The 25,289-nt window shown below is 45.8% G+C and overlaps 1 protein-coding gene across 1 annotated transcript in view; it reads left to right on the forward strand.

Annotated features, from left to right (window-relative positions):
* The first annotated feature begins 297 nt into the window (after positions 1 to 297).
* The window catches only part of LOC144937768 (2-oxoglutarate dehydrogenase complex component E1-like), a 38,014-nt gene continuing 13,022 nt past the window's right edge, over positions 298 to 25,289 (forward strand). Inside the window, exons 1-9 of the mRNA XM_078865207.1 lie at positions 298 to 491; positions 8,810 to 8,996; positions 11,049 to 11,180; positions 12,292 to 12,388; positions 18,792 to 18,907; positions 19,087 to 19,241; positions 19,790 to 19,936; positions 22,202 to 22,292; positions 24,755 to 24,934. Coding sequence (XP_078721333.1) covers positions 8,814 to 8,996; positions 11,049 to 11,180; positions 12,292 to 12,388; positions 18,792 to 18,907; positions 19,087 to 19,241; positions 19,790 to 19,936; positions 22,202 to 22,292; positions 24,755 to 24,934 — 1,101 coding nt within the window. The 5' untranslated portion in view covers positions 298 to 491; positions 8,810 to 8,813. The remainder of the gene's footprint in view (positions 492 to 8,809; positions 8,997 to 11,048; positions 11,181 to 12,291; positions 12,389 to 18,791; positions 18,908 to 19,086; positions 19,242 to 19,789; positions 19,937 to 22,201; positions 22,293 to 24,754; positions 24,935 to 25,289) is intronic.

Genomic DNA, 25,289 nt, shown 5'->3' on the forward strand with positions numbered 1-25,289 from the left:
TTTATTCATTGTGTTTCTTGTTCGATCTCCAGGGTACCACTTTACCCAAAGAACCAAAGAGTATGGGCCGGGATTACTTTGTTGACGAGGGGGTGTGACGTCACAGGCACATCGAGCGAGACGTCGCACGCGTCACGCCGTCCGCGTCAACGGCGCGCGCGCGGTGACGTCACGACGCGTTAGGGGGCGTGACGTCATCGCGCAAGCCGTGCCGTGAGGGTGGGGGGTGTTTGCGAGGGATCCTCCCACTCGAGTGACGTCACCGGGGAGTGACGTCACGCAGGTGGGCCAAGCCACCTGGGCGCTATGCGACCGCTAGTTCCCGGGGCTCGGTGCGACGCGAATTTATTTTATTTTATTTTTGTGTCTTCTCAAAAAAAGAATCCAGCACCCCCCCCTCTGCCCCTTCACAGGGTTCCTCAACTTTTCTTAAAGTAAATTAAAGTCGCGTCAAGTGAGGGTGGGGTGGGTCGTGAACGGGTGAAAGCAAGGTGAGTTGAGTGTAACACGCGGTTTGTGTCTTTGTGTTGTGTGCACGCTGAACACGTGCGCGAGTTACATTGCCGGCAGGTCGTGGTGTACACGTTGCGTTATACACATGCAGATACACGTGCGCGTTGTGTGTACGTACACAAGTATAATCAATAGCACGTACTATTCACACGCACTCTGTCTCACACACAGCATGTACTATACACACACACTGCACTGTGTGTGTGTACTCTGGTATACGTGTATGTACACATGCCTATATACTATACACATACTACATACACGTGTTGTGTAACATGTGTACAGTACACACGCTGCACAACACGTGTACTCTGGTACAAATGTATATACAGTGTACACCATGCATGTACTGTGCACATTCTACAGTACACGTGCTATAATAGTATGTCTACACAAGTGTATGTATAACACGTCCTGTGTAAGCACTCACGTTTATACCACAGAGTAAATGGTGTACAAACGGAACAGTGTATACGAGTGTTACGGTGTGTGTGTATTCTCGATATGCAGGTACAAGGTACAATCTATGCCAATTCGTAATGTGCCGAATACACGCGCTGTCTCTACGCTTAGGGGCCGTGTACGATGCGTGGCTTGCCCTCGGAATGGTTCACAAGAACAACTTGAGATCGGTGGAAGATCTCTCTTCAAACTTTGATATCACTCGATGCACCCTCAATAATCACTCTCGAATCGCTTTCGGCGTGGCATATCTATAAATAGATCATCACACTGTCCTGCTGTGGTGTTTTTTTTATTATAAATAAACAGCAGTCACCAGTGGGTTTGCGTTCACAAGCGAATTGGTCCCACAACGTCGTCAGAACGTGGAAGTTCCACAACCGGCGGCGGATCGCGATTTGCCAACGGAGATTTACAATTCCGTGGAACATTTTGTGCCTGGGCGAGAGACAACGTCTTCGTCGTCCTCGTCACATCGAGCACACCGGCATGCAGCAGCTGCTGTAACGGTGCACGGTGCACGTGGAGTTGAACTTCTTACGCGCCGTACGTAGTAGCCAACAGCGCTAATCGGATATGCGTTGGAAGTGTGGTCCTCCGTACGTGCATGTAAGTGTTGAGTGTACCCTGTACGTATACGTGTTGAGTGTATCCTGTGTGTTTGTGTTGAGTGTATCCCGTGTGTGCACTTATGGGACCTGTATTTGATCTCCCCCATGCAGTTTACGCACCCAAAGGCACATGGGTGCGGGTTTTCAGTACAGGACCGTACTTGGATTAATGTAATAATCTTGAAATGATAGGTTGTTGACGAGGGAGTTGTAGTTGGGGTAATAAAGTGACCGAATATACTCTTTATTACCTTACTGTATAGGCCGCGGGATGGTATATAATTGCATCGGATGCATTCTCAGCATTCCTGTAATTCCTTTGTTCTAAGTAAAAAATATCACCACTTTGCAACATTCTTTGGTTGGTGCCGATTGATAATTATCGCTGTGAATCGGTGATGGAAATTCCACGTTCCTATAGCAGGGATGGTATTCTCTCTACTGGACAACCGCTGTCAGATTTTTTTTGTCTCGACTAGAATTGTCCCCAATTGTTGGGTTCCAGTGGTCCTAAAATATCTGAAAATCTTAGCTGCATACGAAATTTAGGATGATCCCCCCCTAAAAAGTGCCATCATTGTTCGGATAAATAGGAAGTGGCATCCGCTTACATAGAGTCACTTATGGTATTTTTTCCATGCCATCACTCGTGAATTTGAAGATACGCAACATATTTTTTGCATAAATTGCTAAAATATAAAAACGTTTGCATTCAATTACAGTTTAACAGATGCAAATGTATGTTAATAAATACAATGATTAATTTTTTAAATAATAGAATTACTTTGTGCGTCAATTAACAAAGATGTTACAAGTTAATAGATTAAAATTCCGACATACGATGTAAAATCCAAATTTGAGCCTAAAAAGTAAAAATGCTCAGATGTAATACATAACTAACCCCTCGCATACAACACTGCACATTCTCGAGGAACCTCATAACAGCATTACTCTGAAATCAATCATTTGAAGAGCCCTTTACTGTAGTCCAGTAAATAGCAAGTGAACTTTGAATTCCTCACTTGAGCAACGTAATCGTTTGCATACAATCTTGAGGCAGCTGGTGTAAGGTCACGCCTGTCATTCTGTCGTGTCCTCTGGGGCTTGTCTGGAGGTCAACTTTTCACACCTATCAAGTAATGTCAGTGCTGGGGCACTAATGCTGTAATTAAATACCACTTTGCTTAGTTTCACATTTTTGGTGGAATCCCATCGACAGCTGCAACAATTCTCTACAAATTCCCGTGTATACATTTTGTGTGTGTGTGTATGGTTGTTTTCGGGTGTGTAATGTGTGGACGCGGTGTTGCACGGGTAAGCGTGCTGTGCCGTGATCCCAGCGACCATGCTTTGATTCCTTTTCCATGGTTCTCATCAACATCCAAATGTAGCCTGGGCCGTTCGTCAGTTGACTCAGGGTGCAGTGAACATCAGCACTGGATGGAGAAAGGTAACCATTTGTAGTGCTGGCCTCTCCAATCCCTCGCACGCCTGGCCAGGCCTCATCGATTACAGTATTGCAAAGAGCACCCGTCCCTATAGTCTGTAGGCTGAAGTTGAGGATCTTGGTCTTTGTATATATTTAAGTGGCCGGGTAGCTAATTCATCAATGTTGCTCACAACAATTGTTTCTTATTAAAGTCAACGGGTTTTGATTCCTGTTGCAGCCTGCCACAATTTTTTCAGGGAATAATTAAAGTGTTTGGCTTGCTGTAAAATGGGCAATAGAGGCCCACGTGACATCACTGCCAAGAGAAACTCAGATCCTGAATCGGTAATTGTAAAATGGTAAAACTGTATGAAATGCATAGCTGACCAATTTCGCCATAGTTACTCAAGGGTTCCTTTGCATAAGCTATCATCTCAGTGGCTTCCCATACTAATCAGTGGGCATGTTTTGACCAATCCAACCTCTTTGTGGTGAAACATTTCTGGGTCATGATGGACTATTACATTATGCATCACTTTTGTAGTAAGGGTAAGTGTATGTGGTACATTACTATTGACAATTGTACTTGTATTAATTCAAAAAAGTAGTGTTGTAACTTAAACGTGTATATTGTCTGAGTCTTCAGCCATTAGTACATTTGATACAGAGTGGTGGTACGGTTATTGATCGCGTGATATAATATTTTGTGCATATTTCTTTCTCCTCCAGTTCCTTAACCCCAAAGTGCCTTGCCTTTAATGTGGCACCCAATGACAGCTAGTGAGGTCTAGTTAAATCTCGTGCAGAATCAAGTTACTTACATGAGCACCATTTAAGGAACAGACATTTAGAATGCTATTTCTGCAGCGCATATCATAAGAAAGGGCACAACAGTCTGAAAGTTAATAACATTTGCTCGTAGAATGCACTCATCAATGACTTACATGAGCACCATTTAAGGAACAGACATTTAGAATACTATTTCTGCAGCGCATATCATAAGAAAGGGCACAACAGTCTGAAAGTTAATAACATTTGCTCGTAGAATGCACTCATCAATTAGCAAGCGAAGAAGAAATGCCTTCACTACTTGTGAGCTGAGGAGTTAACGGTCAGCAGGAGCTGAAATCACATACTAAGACATATCTAGAACTTTCAGAATGGTGTCGGCCAAAGATCAAATCGTAAAATGACGGCAACCTGTAGTTCTAAGTGTATCAGAAGTGCCCAGAGTTGAAGCATTTTCTTAATTTTGACATTTCTCTTCTACATATATATCAAGCATTTAATGATATAGTTGTAGACCTTAAATAATGTTATAATTCTGAATACGTATCTGAGGGTGGACATTTTTCCTTCAGGTTTCCTTCTGTTACACCACAGCCCATAAATGATTCCTTATAACCACCGAAATGTATTTTTAATCTCTGGCTTTCAAGCGGAGAAATTTGCCAAAAGAGTTTGGCACAAATTTTCTGAAACGTGTTGCCAAGTCCGCCACTGGGCTTACGCCCAGGAATCAGAAACCGGCGTGAAGGACTGATGTCATATGGCAGAGATACGACTAAAGCAGCAGACTTTGTCGAGGTCACCTATCCACTGTGATACAGCTGCGGAATGGGGTAGAAGAAAGGAAGTGATGACGACGAGGTGTGGGTGGCATTTGTGGCATTGGCCAGGATCACCTCTTTTCATCCCATCAACTTTAAATCTTTACCCAGGCTAGGCCTCATTGTGTTTTGAAGAGTCACGAGTATTTTTGCACGTAGACGGAGGCTGGAGTATTTGGAGAAAACCCACATGCGCAAGATGTAACTACAGCACCACTCCTTTAAGTCAGAGCTTGAATTGCTGTGCTGTTTCGAGAACCACCTAATTGGCCAGGGATATGGTGTCTTACGCTTTAGATGGCTCCATCTCTGCATGAGCCACCAACCCTGCCTCTGAGCTTGGTCACAGGCCATGATTTATACTGAGTGATGAACATTCCTCTAAGCATAAAGGTTGCAAACCTCAAAAGCCAAAACTCTTAATCCCTATTCAAAACCATGTTCGTTTGTAACTTAGTTTCTTCCGTCACGTTTTGTATTGTGTGTGTACACAGCCAAATGCAATATAATCTACTCTCCTTACAGTCAAATGGTGGTGAGTTTATATCTCAGCTGTGGGTCCATTCAGCTGAACAGTCTTTTTGCGGTCAATACATTGAGTCACACTACTGCAAGTCAACCTTATCCTTTGGAGAGACTAACCCTGCACAAAGGAATGTGACATTTCCATCCCTGCATTGGAGACATCATTGGAGATGAGCACTGCCCCGACCTCATTTAAGCAGGGAAAGGCTCAGGCAATGTTTTATTAAATATATATATATAAAATGTTTTTTGCCGTGTAAGCGCGTTTGTACGCGCACTAACCGTGGTAAGCCTGACTTACGGTTATAGCAGGGCTGTACAGACACTACAAGTAAGGGGTGTTTGACCTTGTTGGGGCCACACACCGGTTTGCTTCGGAAAAGACCACAGGTATTGAGAGTCTTGGTGTCCTCATGATGGTATGTGGGTTGCATGTGTACATTTTTTCAGCAGAGTGGTGACATAGTGGTTCATGCATTGCGTTAGTGTCACGTGACCTTGGGTTTGCTCAACAAATGGAAATTTGACTGCTTCGAGGTCTACGCCGGTACCTAGTACTACGGTAGGGTCTTCGGTGGTTACACTTTAACATAATTTTCTGAACTGTACTTAATAGGTGCTCGCTAACAGCACTTGTGTTGACAGCATATTAGGCTGAAATTGTTGTGTTTGTATCATTGTGGCAGTGTGCTTATTATACTGCTTGATACATCTGGAGAAAAAACAAGGGCAAGAAATGTGTTTAAAATTTTAAGTCGTTGATTTAATGGCTTCTCCTAATGCGTGTTTGGAATGCTTTATTGTAGAGGAGTCGGTTTCTTAAACTCAGACGTGATGTGCAGTGTGCACCTGTACAGGTGGCTGGGTGAATCGTCGTGTGCGGGGCTCCTCATCAACGCGTTGATGATTCGATTCTCGTCGTAGGGTATGAGAATTTAAGTGACAGGGAACACTCTGATTGAGGTGAAGTCAGGGTAAGACTTGTAATTGTTTAGAGAAAGTAACTAAAAGCTTTAAAGTTTTTCTTGGCAGCCTATGGAAAATGTGTCTATATGAATGCGATATGTTTTAATCAAACGTATGCTGTCAAATGTATTAGCATATTTTATAGGTACTGTACATATGCAGTGATAAAATATTTTGACTCGATGCCTTGCGTTGCTGAGGGTTGGTCTTGCCGCGGTACAAGCATACATCGCAATACAGCGTACAGATTATTTTTTCACTATGCTTAATGGTTTCATACTTTGTAGTATGTTTGTTTAGTGGCTTCGGTTCTATGCAGATTGATATCCTGGTCAGCCAGCTGCAGATTGATATCCTGGTCAGGAGTTGACTCCGCACCCATCATCTAGCACTACTGTGGCGATATAAAACAACAGCCACTTTGTGGATATTCAACTTCAGATATCATGTGGATAGATTCGCCGCCACTATGTGAATGTGGAATTTCCAGAGATGACTGAAGGTCACCGTCAATGATGAGTGAATTCACTTTAATTCCCACACCAAAGTGAACCCAAGTCTCGATTATCCATGGTTATGGAGGAAAGAAAGAACGGCCCTGATTTATAAAAAAAAATGTATAGTCAGAAAATGCAAAACTCGTATAAATTATGCGATAGCAAAGGATATTTTTTATTTTCCTAAACAGAGTAAGAGTGAAGACGTAGAATTTGTTTCAAGTCTTGTCGTAGTTTTTTTTCACATAATTGGTCACTGAGTCACGAGTTAGGAGCAGCTAATAATTAAAGCAGCGTGTGAAAAAGCACAAATTAACGTGGAATACCCCGTTTTTTATATTCCTTGCTTTGCCAACGGAGTTAATCCGCAGCGCGTCTCATGCGTCCACAGACAACCGAGTTCACGTTGCACGTTTTCTTTTTGCAAGCGTTTTTACTAACTAGTTGTTCTGGTTCCTTAAATACACAATTAGAGAGCAGTAGAAATGCTTTGATTTAATGGTTTGAAAGCTATTTGGCGTATTTACGGAAAGGCTTGAATGTGTTTCCCGTAGCATTCAAAACATATGCAGCCGAGTTGTTGATGAACATAATAATGACATTTATAACGCGTCAGATTTTGCAGACGGGTCAACAACTCAGAGGCGTAGGGCTGCTCGAAAGCCCTGACCCAACCCGAAAGGGGCCTTGAGATGTTTTTTGAAAGTCAGAGTGCATTTGATGTTGCGAACGTGCAAAGGGATAGAGTTGAACACCGAGGGGGCAGCAGCAGAGAACCGACGTGAGGCTGTAACAGTTCGAGACCTTTGGGTGACGCTGCATAGGGTTCTAACATGAGCCTTCAGTGCAAGGCGAGAGCAGTGAGGCGAGGCATGGTGGGGAACTGGTGGTGAAGGCACGGGACTTTCCATAAAATCTCGTTGCGCTCGCCTGGACCGTGACCTCGCGCGTCGTTGTTTAGAGGGACGGAACTCACGATAAACCATTCATACTATTAAGTGTGGACCTGTGTAGTTGATTAACCTAGCCCAAACTGCTATCGAAGAACAATTCGTTTATCGTAGATCCTCGAGTGTATCGTAAGTATGGGTAAATTGTACGCCCAGGTTTAAGTTGGTGAGCTACGTGACGATAGCTTCATGAGTGGCATGACCAGCGCCGTCCATTCCGCTGCAGAGCAGGCGTGGAAGGATACGGTTGTTAGCAATATGGTCAATTGTTTGTTATGGTCCAATATTTGGTTTCTGGTGGCAGCAACCACTGAACCGCGTGGGTCATCTTTATTTTAACCACTCGTGGAAGATGTGTGTGCAGAGACCAGTCGAATAATATTTATTTAAAATGGACGATTGCACATTTACACACTTACAAGCACCCGTACTTTTACCCCAGGGTTCAGTGTCTCATTGGGCTCTCCCACCTTGTAAAATAAAGATCACCGATTGTCGGCTGGTATGTTATGTCTACTTTATTATGTACTCGCAAGCAGCCTATGTCAGAATGAGATAAAATAGCGGTGATGAAAATGACGTATCTCACCTGTGTATTGACAGTTCAATTTTAATGCGCAGTTTTATTGAGGGGGGGGGGGGATGTGTTGTTTTGGTGTGTTCTGGGACTGATTTTGTTGTTGCTTCATCGCTGTCTTGTCCAAGTTTGCATTTGGTATTGAAAAATCGGCAGGAATTTATTTATGCAATTTGGACTGATATACTTACCTTCTAGTTATTTTGCACATCTATAATGTTTTGTATTGTTTGTTGTAACTTGCTGACCTGCCCCTTCTGGAGGAATCCAGTGAGGATCCAGTGAGGATTCCTCCAGTTTAAATAAAGATTTTGATTCTGAGGTACAATAAATCATACATAAATGCTCATAGTTAGCTGATATTTTGTGAACACCTGATGATGTGGGATGTAATCTCCAGCGATATTGTCAAAAATGTTGCTTTTTAACATTCACTATTGACTGAAAAACAAAATCAATTGGTATATTCGCCCAAATAAGGACCACTTTGCGGGGGGGCAGCAGTGGTTATCCCATGGAGAGACCGGCCCTCACCACGGCAAAGTCGACTTTCCACCACTGGCGGCTCGGGACCCACCAACGGAGATGAACCCACCACCACGCGAGGTGCATCTTAAGAAAATGAATTATTTAATCCATGCGGCACCCTCTCTCCTTTTCCCCCGGCAGCGACATGATGCTGACACTAACTCGGGTGGGTGCCGCCTGCCGCACCCGTCTGGCTGCTGCCCCGAGGGCACTGGGGGTTGCCCAGGGACCGCCGCTGGCCATGAGCGTGCGTTCTTTGCAGTTGGAGAATGGCTACGTGCAAGCCATGTACCAGGAGTGGATGCAAGACCCGAGCAGTGTACACCAGGTGACGTGCGTCTGCCAGTGTGTGTGGTGATGGGGTGGGGGGCTGCTGTGGCACATTACACTATCATGCCCGACTTGATTGATACGAGCTGTTTAGCAATGGCCCCAATAGCCTGTACGGCTATAGGAGGATATTTGTCTTTGTGTGTGCACTGGGCAGCGGAAGTGTAGCGGTTAGCACACTGCGCTGCAAACCCGGCGACCCGAGTTCGATTCCCGCTCACGGCTATTATCTGAACTGGTCCTAGGCCTCTCCTAGGTCGACTCGGTCTCAAATGAGTACCTGGTGCAGTGTGTAAACATCGCCACTGTGGAGACAAACGCGGTCGGGCGTGGGGTTGGCCACCCAACTCCTCGTGTGCTTTGCCGGCCTTCATTGGTGTTTGCTAACAGCACTTGCCCCATCAGTCTGTTAAAGGCTATACGGGGAAATTTTGTCTTTTGTGTGCACTGCGTTACGAACCTCGGTTCCATTCTTAGCCATGCTTTACATAAATGTAAAATGGCATCTGAACCGGTCCTGGGTTTTCCGTAGGTCTACAAAGCCCTAAATTCAGCCGCTTGTGATGCGTGTAATCCTCATCACTGCAGACACAAGTGGCTGAGCATAACTTTGACCAAACCAAAATAACGCCTCGGCCACCTTTAGGTGTTCACTAAGGAGCATTTGGTCCAATAGTGTGTGCGCATTTAGGAATGTGATTTGGGTTTCTGGTGAGTTGTTAATTGCAGTGAGCATGTTCGTATTTACGGATATGTACCGTACACTGTGTGATGCATTTGTGGGAACACGTGTGTGTACGTGACAAAAGAATACTCTCTTGCAAAGCTTTTGTATGCAAGAAATAAACTTAGAGGGGGAATTGACCCATACGGCACTCTTGCCACAACCCTAGCATTAACAAGTCGATGCCTGCAGTTGCCTAAGAGTTGAGTGTATTGACGACAGAGCTTTCCTTTCTGTCTCTACAACCTATTGAAGCTTCCTTCTACGTAAAAAAATTAAACTAATTTAACAAATACCCCCCCACGTTCCTATTCAGATCTGCACAAAATAACACCGTCGCATGGCATTGTGCGCTGACCAAGTCAGAATCCAAGTACAGTAAAACCTTGGATTGCGAGTAACATGGTCTGCGAGTGTGTCGTGTTATGAAAGCATTGCAGTAACACCACCCTTGCGGCATTGCACACTAGATCACGGCTCTCGGCCTCGCACGTGATTATTAAAAGGTCTGTTGATTTGTTAAAAGTCAAAGTGTTTTGCATGCGTTATGTTCCCCACGATCGGCCATTTTGTGCCATTACTGAAGCTGGGCCCATAACTGAAGGATGAGTTTCGTAACCAGATACCTCTCGAAGTCGTGCAACTTAATCTTTGTCTGCAACTGTTTTGTCCACTTTTCTGAGGGAGTCATTGCACAACACAGAATCGAAACGGAATTTTCAGACTTGTAACAACCAAATTGTAGTTTGCAAATGTGTCCCGTGGTGATGAAAATACATGGCTGCAAATCGCCACCGAGCAGATGGACACTTGAAAATAGTCCTGTCTTCTGTCAGAAACCAGTTGTGCAACTGGTTGCAGAGACATCCACATTCATGCAATTCAATTGCATACAACTGTGCTGTAAATGTATTTTTTTTCAATGTCCTCTCATTGGACCAGCAAAGAGAAATCTGGCACGGCGGTCAAAGCCCTCGACTTGGTAGGAAAGCAGCGAGTGCAAATCCTGGTCTACAGTCAACTCAGCTGAGAATGTCTACCACTGGCTCAGAACTGCCAAACAATGGCTCCTGCTCATTTGAGCAGGAAGAAAATTCGAACCATGTCATCACCATCCTCCACTAGTAAGGTGGCATACATGGGAACACGTGGTGAGTTGCGCATGAAGGTGGTGGTTATATGTCGGTAATCCTGCTGAATCCAGTGAATGTGAGCACTGGGCTGAAAGTCATCACAGAAATGTATGAAAAAATGAATACAGACTCACTTTGTTTGACGACTAACCGAACGACACCCTTGTCCCCATGTATCCCCGTCTGATCCCAGTCGTGGGATAATTACTTTAGAAGCACGAACCTCGGGAGCCCCTCGCTTCTGAGCAGCGTGCAGACGAGCCCAGTGAACGAGAAGACCGTGTCCGACCACATGAACGTGCACAAACTCATACGCGCGTATCAGGTACATGTGTGCCTTGGCTTGTGTGTGTACGAATGTATACCTGTGTGTGTGTATTTGATTTGGGAGTGTAGCGGTTAGCGCGCTACGCTATTAACCTGGCGACCTGGGCTCGATTCCCGCTCACGGCCAACACCAGTGACGATTATCTTAACCGGTGCTGGGCCTCCCCTAGGTGGACTCAGCCTCAAATGAGTACCTGGTACGATGTGTAAACACTGCCACTAAGGAGACAAAGGCGGCCGGGCATAAAAATACACACAAAACAATTTAAGTAAAATTCCCAGATTTTGCACAAAGTGGCCAAGTGTCCAACGTGTCTCGGGCACCCCTCAGGTTGACTCGGCCTTAATTGGTGTGTAAGTATCAGTACTGGGGAAACAAAGGGATGGAATATTGTGCATGCCAGATTAAATAGGCGCTCGCTAACAGGCACTGGTACCAACGGTCAATCAGGGGAATCTGTCTTGCGTGTTTTTTTTATTGGCGTGTTTTTATATCACAGTGTCTCCCTTCTCAAATATTCACGGGGTTGTGGTTATCTCTCTCCTGGTGGCCCTGAACCATAACCCCATATCCAGACGAATGAACAGGTATGGGTTCATCTGTACGTGTGTGTAGTCACAATTGTGGAGCAGTGACGCATGTGGCTAGTGCACTGCACTATGAACCCAGCAACCCGAGTTGGATTCCCGCTCGGGACCAATAACAGTGGCGAATATTTGAACTGGTTCTGTGTCTCCCGTAGCTCTACTCAGCCTCAAATAAGTACCTGGGGTGATGCGTGAACATTACTACTGGGAAGATAAAGGTGTGATGTTGGCCATCCATTCCCTCGTGTGCCGCGTGGGCCTTCATAGGTGCTCGCCAACAGTACTTAACACAAGAGTGTTAAAGACTATACGGGGGTCTTTGTATTCACAAGTAACCTGTTGTGTTTATCTCGCATCCACACACACACAAACACACACACAAACGCACACACACAAACATACACAAACACACACACACAAACGCACACACACAAACGCACACACACACAAACGCACACACACAAACGCACACACACTAACGCACACACACACACACACGTACAAAACCACTCTTCCACCAGGTACGAGGACACCTAATCGCCAAGCTGGATCCCCTGCAATTGCAGAACCAGGACCACATTGTCGCAAAGGATCTCATCTACGACATGAGCAGCCTGGGTACGTTTCTCCCAACAAGACTGGGCACAAGATGGCCTTGGCCTTTGACAGTGGCTCAGTAAAATGTTTTGCGCAAGCCAACTTCATAACATTCGTCCGATACTTAGTGTTGTTTATTTATAGTAGTCACGGCTGTAGAGGTTTTATTATTTCTTTTAAGGGTGCCGTTAAACGCGTATTGTTGTGTTCAGTAAATACCATGTCTAACCGTTAAAACGTTGGAGGACATTTTAAACTAAATTTATAGTTTCATGGACGTGAAAATACGCAAACAGATTGCTTTGAAACCAAACATTCTATCGATAGTGTTGCCTCATCAGGCGGTGTTCCTTATTCTAACCCTAGAGGCACGATATTAATCATGATTCCTGACAATGGGAACTATAGTGTAACTTCTCATCCTTGGCTGGCATTTGAGCTTACGTCTTAATGTGTAAGGAACCTTAATGCGTGTCTCGCTTAACAAGCATTCATTTTACGAGAATTCGCCAAAACGAGCAATTTGAATTTAGCCCAATTTGTTAGTGAAACGAGCAAATGTTAGCATAACGAGCGGAGAACGATCGATAAAATGTGTCCCATCGCAGGGTGCCACCACGGCATGCTGCTATTTGCTTAGCAGCTGTGCTGTACTGTACTGCGTAAGCACGTGATTTGGGTGGGTGCGGGTGGGGGCCTCGTGGTAGCACCGTATGGGTGGGTAGGTGGGTGGCTGGAGGGGTTTGTGTGTGGGGAGTGGTGGAGCAACGGTTAGCCTGCGGCACTACAAAACCTGACGTCCCGAGTTTCATTCCCGCCAACACCAGTGACGATTATCTGAACCGGTCCTGGGCCTCTCCTAGAATGACATAGACTCAAACAAGTACCTGGTGCAGTGTGTCAATTTCACCACTAGTGAGACAAAGGCGGCCGTGCGTGGTTCTGGCCACCCACCTCTCGTGTGCCCTTCCCAGCCTTCATCGGTGCTCGCTTGCAGCACTTGGCCCAACAGTCTGTTAAGGATATTTGGGGAGCTTTGTCTTTGGGGGGGGCGGTCCGGGAAGTCGGTTTGTTTGCATGTATGAGAGACGGAGAGAGCGCAAGATGGTTGTATGATTTAGTGGAGAGAGTGTGAGCGTGTTGATTTCGAATATGGGGCTATACAGGGGATCTTGCACTAGTTCTTCATGTGTGGTAAGTGTTAAAATTTATGTTGTATTCCCCTTTTTATCGTAATAAGTATTTCTTATGTTAAAACAGTTGTTCAAGAGTGGAACATTTTGGGGCGGAAACCTAATTCGGCTTTTGACATGGGAGCCAATGGGAAAACGATGGTCGTTTCACGAGTGTTCGCTTACCGAGCAATTTTGGCAGAACGTATCTCACTCGTTAAACGGGACATGCCTGTATTTGTTGGCAGCACTATGCCAGTGAGGTTGCTCTGCATCCCTTACAGAGTGTACTGGAATATTCATAAGTCTGTCAATTCATCATTTGGCATTGTCAATAGAAGGCGTGCTAAAGGCCGTGCCTGTTTGCGTCTTCATCTCTCAACGTAGTCTGCGATGCCACAATGCATCTCATTCCTGCACATGAACTTATCTTACCGTTTTGTCTCTGTGGCGTTAGTCCTTTCTGCTGCCATTTTACCATGAGTATCGGTTCTTTAGCCGTCATCCCCGTTGGGCATGGGCCCAACCCTGCTATTATTTATGGTTCACGTGACATTTCTGATTTTACAATAAGAAACGACATTACTTTGTCCATTCACTGCTGGATAAAGGCCCCCCCATGCCTCGTGTCAGCCATGATGGTTATTTTTGCCATACTTCACACTGATCATTGCGAGTTGGTGAACAGGTGTTTATGATTACATGAGTAGTACTGTATTATTACTTTGGGGACGGGGGGGGGCAGTGGGGTACAACATTGGCGAGTGATAGCGAGTTGATCTTTGACCCCGATAGTGAAGCCATGAGGGATGGGAGATGGCATGGGGAGACCTTAATTCAACAGTGGACTGACAATTGACGATGGCTGTTGGCATTTCACAGTGGTATTCATTTTTCTTCCCCAGAGAAATTACAGGGTGATGGGCTACTATAACCTCTGATTATTGCAACTTCGCTGTTATGTTACTTTAACATGGAAAAGCCTTGCTGAATGTCAAGACTCATTTTCAGGACTGTCTTTGTTCTGTGATGCTTGGCCAATTCCTTGGAGGAAAACCAGAGCATTCTGACAACATCACACAATTGTGTCAGAAACCTACTTTCTTAACTATCCGCCAAGTATTTGGATTACAAGCGGGGGGGGGGGGGGGCACCACCAGACAAATTTACACGTAAATGATTAATGGGTGGTGTGCCTTTGCAACTATGACCGGAACTGATGACCTTCACGAAAGAGGTAATATATCTCAGCGGACTTACAGCTGCCGGCTTTATTGACGTCTGCGCTTGAAGAGCAGTGCAGGTTAGGCGGTGTGGGCATGGGGGTGATGTTATGCAGCCCGTATGGTTCAGAGTTGCTTCTATCCAGCGCGCGGCGGTTGTGCCGGTCTCTGGGACCTAGCGAAAAGGAACATTTGTGCACCTTTATCTGGGGTCAAACATTGAGCGTACAGTATTTTCGCTGTTAGTGCTGCATACCCAAGCAGGAGAGCGCTCATCGAGATAACAGGGCAGTGCTTTGTCATCCAGTGTGGTAAGGTAGGAATAGGTATAATAATTCGTAAAGAGTAAATTTTTGCTTAGTTTTGTTCACTCCATAAGCATCAATGTAACCTCCGTTTATCATTTGAATATAGTTTTTAATAACTGTAAACAATTGTCCCACACACGCAATTGCGTGCTGTACTGGAATAATAATTGTGAGCATAAATCCTGTTGGATGATGCTGCTGTTAGAACACTTAGCTTACCATGAACAAAAAAGACTCAACACACTCGTCAACAACACTGCCCTCAAAGAAAAAAAAAGTATAATTAGTGACATTGGCCCTTTTTCAACACACATAAACGGAGGCCAGAAAGATAGAGCTCATAAGGGTTGGAGACTTCCCTAAACATCATGGGGCCTGATGAAAATGATACTTTTAAAAATGATTCCAATGATAAGTTTTAGATGTGCTCATGAATATTTACCTAATAGTAGCTTTTGAGTACCAGAAAAATCCTCCAATTAAACAACAGTGTTTGCAGAATACATGCATTAATATGAGAAGTTTAATTATAAAATGTTGAAACCGTGCATTGTGGGAATGTTTGTTCGTGTGGGGGCTCGGCACAGTCCCCACTAGCAGTGCATCCATAGACCCAGCGACCACTTCAATGGAATGAATTTGACAGCCTTGCATTTCTGAGGCAAATTATTTGGTGATGCAGCAGAGGTGGCAGTGGGTGCACAAGCACGATCGGGAAATAAACTAACAAGAGCAAAACACACTTATGGGAAGATTCTGAATTGAAATCATGGCCGAGGTCGTCTCAAAGTCTACCTCGCCTCCTTGGTTGATTCAGGGAGTACCATTCTGTTACAAGTCACGAGTGAGTGGGTGTCCAATGAATAAACAACCACTTCCTCCCCTGCCATAGGAATGTGGAATGTACACGGCAAGCTTAAAGCAGCATGAGGTGGTGGTACTCTGTTGGCAGCTGTCTAACTCGTGGAGATTCCATATTCTTCTGACAGGGGTTCTGCATATCAAAACTGGGGTAACTTACAGAGACAAAGAACCAACGTTGGGGCAAGTGTTGTTAGCATGGGTGGAAAAAACCCGATTTTTCCAGCGGCAGGCATCGGGTTTTTTCTTTAATACAATTAAAGCCGATTTTGGGGAGTTAAAACCTGGTTTAATGAATACGAAACTCTGATCCAAGGCTTAGGCTGCTTCCTCGTCGGTGCTGCTATCGTACTTGGGGCCGTCGGGCACGGGGTAGTCGTAGAATGCGGCGGGCAGGTTGGTCTTGATGAACACGAGCTTCTCCACAATCATGGGCGCCAGTGAGTTCCTTCGCTTGGAATGGATGAAGCCCATTGCTGAGAAGTTGGCGAAGTGCGGTTCTGCAATTAGAACCAATTAATCCAGATTTCTCCCAGATGATCGGGTTTAATATAAAAAGACAATTAAACCCGATTGTAAAAAACCCGACTGTGCCACCCTTGGTTGTTAGTGAGCGCCTATGAAGGCAGGCATGGCACACGAGGTGGGTGGCCACCATCACACCTGGCCGCCTTTGTTTCCCTAGTGCTGATGTTTACACATCGCACCAGGAACTAATTTGAGGCCGAGGTGACCTATGTATATATGTTTAACTTTCGTACCGTACGTAGCTAACCAGAGGTGCTAACCAGAGGTGCGACCTAGGAGAGACCCGGGACCAGTTCAGATAATCGTCACTGGTGTTGGCTCATGTAAATTGTTTTTAATAATTTGACCCAGTACGCTAACAAAATGAGTGGTTAAAACAGTCGCCATTACACGATCTACAGCCTCAGTCCAGTGTAGTTATACAACACGCGGTTATACAATGGGCCATTAGTGTCACTGTGTCATAACACTGAAGTGCACTCACATCCGCTGGTTTGTTGACCAAATGCACTGTGCTGTTCCATGCGGTGTGGATGTGTTTGTGTGTTGCTAAGTCCCTGCTTACCTTCGCGTATTCTTAGGGTGGGAGGGAGTGGTGGTGCAATGGATCAAATCCTCGTCATTCTTGCTGTGACGCGAGATGTTAACTACCTGCAGGAGGTCGTGGGTTCAATCCCGGGCCCTGATGCCCTGTATATTTGGGGTTTGCGTGTTCTCCCTGTGGTCCGTGTGGTCCGTGTGGATTTTTCTCCAGGTCCTCCGGTTTTTCCCCTCCACATTTAGAAACATGCGTTGAGAGTATTTGGCTGCTATACATTTCCACATGATAAGCCACTTCATTCAGCTATCATTTGTGGCCAGATCGATTCTGAAAAAAAGCTATATAGCTCAGTGGGCCTTGCCTAGTAATATTTACATCAGTTGGGCGTTTGCCACCCCTTGCAGAGGTTCATGGTTCGAATCCAGTAGCCAACCTGATTATCACTGTGTGTAATAACCATAATAATACGTGCTGTCTGATTCACAGTAGACGATAAAGATGCCCTAACGTCATATGCAAGAGTACACCAATGTGGGCCGGTGTCGGGATTCAAATTTGCCAAATTCCAAAATGACACACAAATTACTCAGTTGGGATAAAACACGTAGCAATCATCGCCCGCTATTGGCAGTCTAATGGCCCGTGGTGACTTTTGCAAATGAGGCTATCCTTGTCTCTGGAGTTCTCGCCCATTTAAACAAAATAAACTCAATCGGCACTGAGGAGTTGTGGATAGATGTTGTGCTGACAACATTGTCCCATCTTGTACCAGATCACTCGTAATAGGCTCTTGCAAACAGCACTTATCCTGTGGTCTATAAGAATAACTTTGATCTCTTTAATTGTTGACAAGGGTGTGAATGACAACACGATATTGATTTGAAAGTGCACCTGGGGCAAATTCACACACACTTCCACCCCAGCAGTTTCCTTAATTCCACACAGGTCCAGTCTCAAACTGGAGAAACTTGATTCTCGAGTTATGCTGTCAGCAGATAATTGCTTGGTTCGGTTTTTTTTTAGTCCGGCTCCTCTAGTTTATTCCTGACGAGGCAAAAATTGTGCAGGCATGTCCAGTTTTCACGCATCATGGCAAAACATGAAATTTGCCAAAATAGTCAGTCAATCAGATATTATTAATATCCTTCCCTCAATCTACAAATGGATGAAGGCCTCTTTCTGCATGCCGTGTCGGTCGTAAAGATTGTTTCGACTCTACTTCACACACCAGTTAAGTTCAAACATGCCTTGCAATGGAATGCGGTTGCATAGCTCTTAGCGTGAACCACTGATCTAACGTACCACCGCCCCCAGAAATTAGTGAAAAATATCACAGTCTACCCACCCCCCCACTCAAGTAATAAGGTGACAACTCCTCTCTGCTGACTTGACATTTCAGACTGAAAAGAGTGAAATTGGTTGGTATGATGGTTAAAAGGTAATTGTATAATGACGCATCAGTTGATTACAGTTGATGAAATTGCTCGCGATATGTGCATGTAACAATAGATTCAGATTTATTGAAATTATATGGAAATGTAATAATAATAACTTAAATTTAAAAAGCTCCCTTTAACGATCATTTTCAGGGCGCGATAATGTACGTGTGCTGTGGGAAATTCTCACAGTGCTGTGCATTTTCAAAGTCAATTGCACGTGTGTTTGACCGGCTAGCTGGTGCCAATGTCACACGCCACCTCTCGTACCAAGTGGAAGTTCGTTATTTATTTTCAATATCGCAAGGTTGACCGGACATGAACTCACAGTAGCTCATGCCTTCTCCGCCCCCAGCCAGTTACGGGTTCCTGGAGTCCGACCTGGACCAGGCGTTGAAGCTGCCGAACACGACCTTCATCGGGGGGGACCGCTCTGATCTGACCCTGCGAGACATCCTACAGCGTTTGAAGGCACGCACCCGTGGACACGCACACAAGCTCCGTCGCAAACGCACGTTGATGGTCGTACCGACCTGCTCGTGCACCCTGCTGGCCTTCATGTCTGCTCGTTAACAGCACTTGCCCAAACAGTCCGTGAAAAGTCTATAGGGGGATATTTGTGTTTTGTCTGTGTGCGTGTGTGAATTTAGGATGTTTACTGTGGCTCTATTGGGGTCGAGTTCATGTTCATCAATGACCGGGAGCAGTGCCAGTGGATCCGGCAGCGCTTTGAGATGCCCGGTGCTGGAACGCTCACCCCGGCCGAAAAGAAGCAGCTTCTTATCCGCTTGCTGCGAGCCACCCGGTACATCCCAACACGACCAGGCCCTTGCCTGCCTGGCTTCCTGCCTACTTGGCTACCATACTTCCTACCCATTTAACTACATACCCACCTACTTGCCCACACCTACCAACAACACACATGTCCGTCTATATATGTTTGCACTAACCTACTTGCCCAACTTTCTACCCACAGACTGAGCTTCTGAGCTACTTAGCTACTCACTGATGCTTATAAACTGAGGTTCAAAACTACCTACCCACTAGCCTTCCCATGTACCCACCCATCTGCTTATCTGCTTACCTATATCACTACATATTTTTACCCACCTACCCAACCATATACTCATCAACCCACTCATTGAAATAACTACATAGACACCAACCCATCTACTTTTGCACACACCCACTTACATATATCCACAACCTAACTACCGCTTACCTACGAACATTCCCTCTTAGCGGCTTGCCTACCCACCAACCTACCCTCCAGCTTACCGACCTACCCTCATAACTACGACCCTGCGTGCCTAATAACCACCTTGCCCGCCTGACCACGTGTGTTTATCGTAGCTTCGAGGAATTCCTGGCGAAGAAGTGGTCGTCGGAGAAGCGCTTCGGCGTCGAAGGCTGCGAGATGCTCGTGCCGGCACTCAGGACCATCGTGGATTGCTCCAGCGTCATGGGCGTCGATGCCATCACGCTCGGCATGCCTCACCGGTACCGCACGGCCGGCCCGGCAGAGAGCCACAGCCGCGCACTCGCTCATGGCCCAATGAGGCCTTCTCTCAAAGCCCGCAGTCAGCCTTCACTCAATGGGACGTCACTCCTCCGCTGCTGTTGCCCCGTGCTCTCTGAAACATCTTTCCTCTGACAGTCTGCACTGTGGAGACCCCCTCCCTCAGTTCAAGTTCAGGATAAAAAAAAAATGTCTGTTCTGAATGACCGATTGTCGCTCTGTAAAAAAGTGTCTTCGTACACACTACCATAACCAGTGCTCTCTCTATAGCCTATTTTACCGAAGCCCTGCTTCTTTGCCCTTTCAGTAATACCTTTCCTTGAAAATTGCCGTTTCCAAACGTTGCTTGGCCATTTGTTTCAATAAGTCCAGGGGCGCTGATAGGCCATGCCCTCTACCCTACGCCATGCCCTTTGTACCCTAGACTACGCCCCTCTACCTGAGGCCTCAACAATGGGATGTGACTCATACCGTGCACGTGCATGCCATTTGGCGGGAAGAGCACTATTTGGGTTGTGTTATTGGTGGCCTTACGAGTGGGTGTGGTTGGGAAAGGTGGTGTATATGTATCTTTTTATAAGCAATATATGAGTGGTGTAAAGTGGTTAGCGTGAGTGGCTTCTGTGTGTGTAGGTCACTTACATTCTCTTTGTTAATCCTCTGAGCGTATCAGGACCTACCTCCCCGAGCCATGCAGGTCGTCCTGGGGATTATTTGACCATACTTCACCACGGGAGTTCTGAAAGGGGGGGAGGGTATATAGGTTGAAGCATGGAAGTATGGTACAAAAGTGGATTTTGCTGCAGTGCTAACTCGGCCTAAACATGTGTAAAAGTACACGCTGCAGGAACCCTCAAGATAATTTAGCAACGAGAACTGATGAAGTTGTCTCATTTCTCTGTCTGGCTTTGAGAATTCTACCCCTCATTCGCTGCCCTAACAACCATGTTCAAACACCACACCTTGAAATAAGTTATGTCATTGTACAGCTTGATCAAGAAAGTGAAGCACCCGGAGCCACCTGGCCCTCTTCTACATTGACAGTTATTGTTACCTAGAACACATCACTGTCTGGCCGGGCAGCACCGCATAAGAAGAATGTTCAAATCGCAGTCAGAAGGTCGCGGAGCCGAGCATCTTCACCTTAGCCCAGAGTCCGCAAAAGGGGGTGTGCCGCCATACAACACACAGGTAAAACATCAAAATGAATGAAAATAAAATAAAATAAAAAATCACGACGTTTCGGAGGCAACACAAGTCTCCGTCATCAGGTGGGATCGTCACAGCCAGATTAGCTGCATCAAGTGAGGCAATGATTCAAGATGTAATCCCTTAAAAGCGAGTTGAGGGGGGGAGGAGAGGGAGGGGGGAGCTCATCAGACTATGGTAGCCAATGAATGGAACGTATCGGGAGGGAGGGGGGGCGAGGCCAAAAAGGGTGGGCGACGGCGTGCAAGCGATTGTGCGCAAGCGGATAATTACTGCACACGCCAACACAATGGAGCGATTATGCGCAAGCGGCCAACTGCCGCACACGCCAACACAATGTGTATTAGAGCTTCCCTCCCCCTCTCTACCCATTGTGTTGGCGTGTGCGGCAGTTGGCCGCTTGCGCATAATCGCTCCATTGTGTTGGCGTGTGCAGTAATTAGCCGCTTGCGCACAATCGCTTGCACGCCGTCGCCCACCCTTTTTGGCCTCGCCCCCCCTCCCTCCCGATACGTTCCATTCATTGGCTACCATAGTCTGATGAGCTCCCCCCTCCCTCTCCTCCCCCCCTCAACTCGCTTTTAAGGGATTACATCTTGAATCATTGCCTCACTTGATGCAGCTAATCTGGCTGTGACGGTCCCACCTGATGACGGAGACTTGTGTTGCCTCCGAAACGTCGTGATTTTTTATTTTATTTTATTTTCATTCATTTTGATGTTTTACCTACGTGACTTTACCGAAAAAACCTAAGAAGATGATTCCTTGCAGTCACGAAAGCTTCAAATCTAGAATACAACACACAGCTTATTGTTATCTAAATAATAACACGGGGACCCCCCAAACATCTGCAGGACCCATAAAAAACGAGTAGCTGGCTGGTATAGAGAGTGACTAATTGTCATGTGAATGTGTGCAAACTCCACCGCTGGCTCGGAGCCGCCAGTAGAGGTGGACGTGCGCCACCGCAGTGCTCGTTTAAGCAGCAGACACGCTCACCTGACTTTTAACGCTTTTTTTTTTTCTCGTTGGTTTAGGGGCCGACTCAATGTCCTGGTCAATGTGATCCGCAAGGGCCTGGATGAGGTCTTCTGTCATTTCGACTCGAAGCTTGAACCGCAGGAGGAGGTGAGCACTCAGAAATCGCTTCGGTGTCACCATGGAATTGACGTTTTTGCGGTACGAGGCCGTGTTTTCCAGTTCCCCAGGGCCAACTGGGGTTAAAAAACACAATATAATTAATGCTCAAGCGCATTGGGGGGAAGGTGTGTTGAGGGGGGTGGTGGGGTTCAAAAATAACTAACTCCACTGTCCATAGGCTTGTTATCATAATGCTATAGAAATACGCACTGCAAAAACCACGGATCGTGACTGATGATATCAGCTTTAATTACACCACATAATTACACAACTGCATTCAATATATCTAACTCAGCTTGGCAACATTTATGAGAATATGCAAACTTTATGTGGAAGCGCAACACAACTGTACTTAACACAGTTAACGCAGAAACATCATTATGTGCTTATGCTCTTTTCCACTACAGTAACAGCCTGCTGTGCGCTGTTAATATAAAGATTCACATCTTTCATTATTATAGAACTTTGAATTTTTATCTGCATTTCAATAGAAGAATGCACGTCTAATGTTGAGCAAAGAAATTGCTTTAAAGGGATACATTATCATACAATTAAAATACTTCAATTAATTATCGGCGCTCGCGAGTGTAGAGCATTTCATGAAAATTTGTGCCAAATTGGTCAGCTTTGTGCACACGAAAAAGTGAAGTGGGAAACATTCGCCACGGTCTACGCCTCCACGCTCGGGAGAACCGAGTTGACGCGTCACACTGAGCTCATCATGCCACCGAGGTCACTATGCCACCCAAAGCTCTGTTTAGCTGCAGGCTCCTGAAAACTGGAAAAAGCGGCTTTTTTATTGCACGCAGCTACAGCTGCGGTAGAGAGACACCTTATTTTTTTACGTGATACAAGAGTGTCGCTTGCAACAAATGCATGGCAAACGGCCTGTGCTCAACTTAAGTTCATCGGTTAAGGCCGGATACATACCGGCCAAACATCCCAAACACAATCGACCCTGCAAGTTACTTTTTGCAGAGTAAATGGATACTTTTAATCCTTCAACAAATAGTACAAATGTCGGTGCAAATGTATTTTTTTGAAATCCGTGTTAATTGAATGCAAACATTTAAATGCGAATAATCTATATGTATAAAAGGGAAATTTGTGAATGTGTGTGTCTGTTCGAAATGTTTAGCATACTTCCCAACATGCAACAAACTTGAAATTTGGCATTTGGGTAGCTTCCAGCCTGTACACAATGCAAGAAGTATAAACATAGACTTTTGTATTTTGGGGGGGGGGGGGCGCAATAATGGATATGTTTTGCACGGCAAGTGAGCGGTGACGTCACATCTGTGATGTCACCCGCATGCGGCAGCGTCACACAGTGTGCCTGCTGACGTCACGCATCCCCCCCCCCAACCCTCTGTGTAGGCCGTGTATTAATCCAAGACAAAAATCCAAGTCTCGGGCGAAGTCAGGTAGTTAAGCTAGTTATTATTATTATTATTTCCATCAAGGTAGTGCTGTGGCACAACATTTGATTAAATCTAAATGTATACAATTTTGAGGTAGAATGAGCCTATCATCCATCTCTGGTTGATAAAATCGATACCACTCTGTGGCAAGTCAAAAGGCACAACCGATTGGATTATGAAATTTCTACCACTACTCACGGCCACAGAAAAATAGATGATCGCGGCCCATTGCTCGTTTGAGCATTCGCATACTTTGACTTTTATGAATATATCGTATATCTTTTCACCACTGCTTGTGTCATAATCCATTGCGTCAAATCACCGTAGTGCTTTTGAATGTACGTCACGAGGCAAATAAATGTCCTTTCTGAGCTCCTTCAATCAGCAGAACATCACACCATGTCCAGGGAATGGCCCCTGAACATGAGACAATAAAAACTATTCTCGAGTTACCTCGATAGACGGACCTCTCTAACCCCCAACACTAGACAACGCCCCTTCATTCTTTATAAAGAGTGGATTGCCATATTTCAGTCATTAATTGTCATACGATATTTTTTTAAAGTGCAGCTGGCTGGCGCGTGGGCAGGCCAGAAGTGCGGTGGTGATGTCGCCACGCTCACCTGCGGGGGTTCGTGCGTCGCACTGACGTGTGACGGCTTCCTCTCGCCCTCACCACCCCAGGAGTGTATCCCGCAAAAATGCGTGGACAGTGCTGGTAAAAACATAACAGCTCTCAGAAGTGGACCTGGATAAATAAAGTGAAAATTTAATTCAGACAATGTTACATAGGCCAGATCGGGCAACCGGAATAACACAAAGTATAAACTCGAACAGTTGCAGACTTATGACATGTATTGCGGAGGAGGGAATGAGCATTGAGGGCACTGTAACCACTGAAGATTATGAAGCTGTGGCCTGGCTTGGCCAAATGTTTCCCTAATGCTCATTCGAGCATTAGTGCGGCAGCGTTTATCACAAGTTGTCGTGGCTGTAACCTCGCCCGTCCAACTTCTTCATGCACAACAGGGCTCGGGCGATGTCAAGTACCACCTGGGCATGTCGCATCAGCACATCAACCGGCTGTCGGGCCGCAAGCTGAAGCTGTCGCTCGTCGCCAACCCCTCGCATCTGGAGGCCGTGGGGCCCGTGGTGCAGGGCAAGACGCGCGCCGAGCAGTTTTACCGCGGCGACACCGAGGGCAAGCAGGTGAAGGGCAGCACGCGGGCTCTCACAGGCTTGCACCTTCACAGGCGTTGGCCGGCCATGCTGTGGAATCCAGCACGTGCCCATGGAACTAAACTTGAGAAAATGTTGTTAAATGCCACGGTGTTGATGTTAACTTCCTCGCCTGGTATACAGGAGGTCGTGAGTTCGATCCCGACCCTGACGCCTACATATTTGGAGTTTGCATGTCTCTCTCCCCATGGATTTTTGTCGTGGTCCTCTGGTTTTTCCCTCCACATTTAGAAACATGCATTTTAGAATATGTGGCCACTATAAATCTCCACATGATAAGCCACTTCGTGGAGCTATCATTTGTGGCCACGTCGCTTCTGAAAAA

This window comes from Lampetra fluviatilis, chromosome 20 (assembly GCF_964198595.1).
Source record: "Lampetra fluviatilis chromosome 20, kcLamFluv1.1, whole genome shotgun sequence".
In the NCBI taxonomy this organism is placed as follows: Eukaryota; Metazoa; Chordata; class Hyperoartia; order Petromyzontiformes; family Petromyzontidae; genus Lampetra; species Lampetra fluviatilis.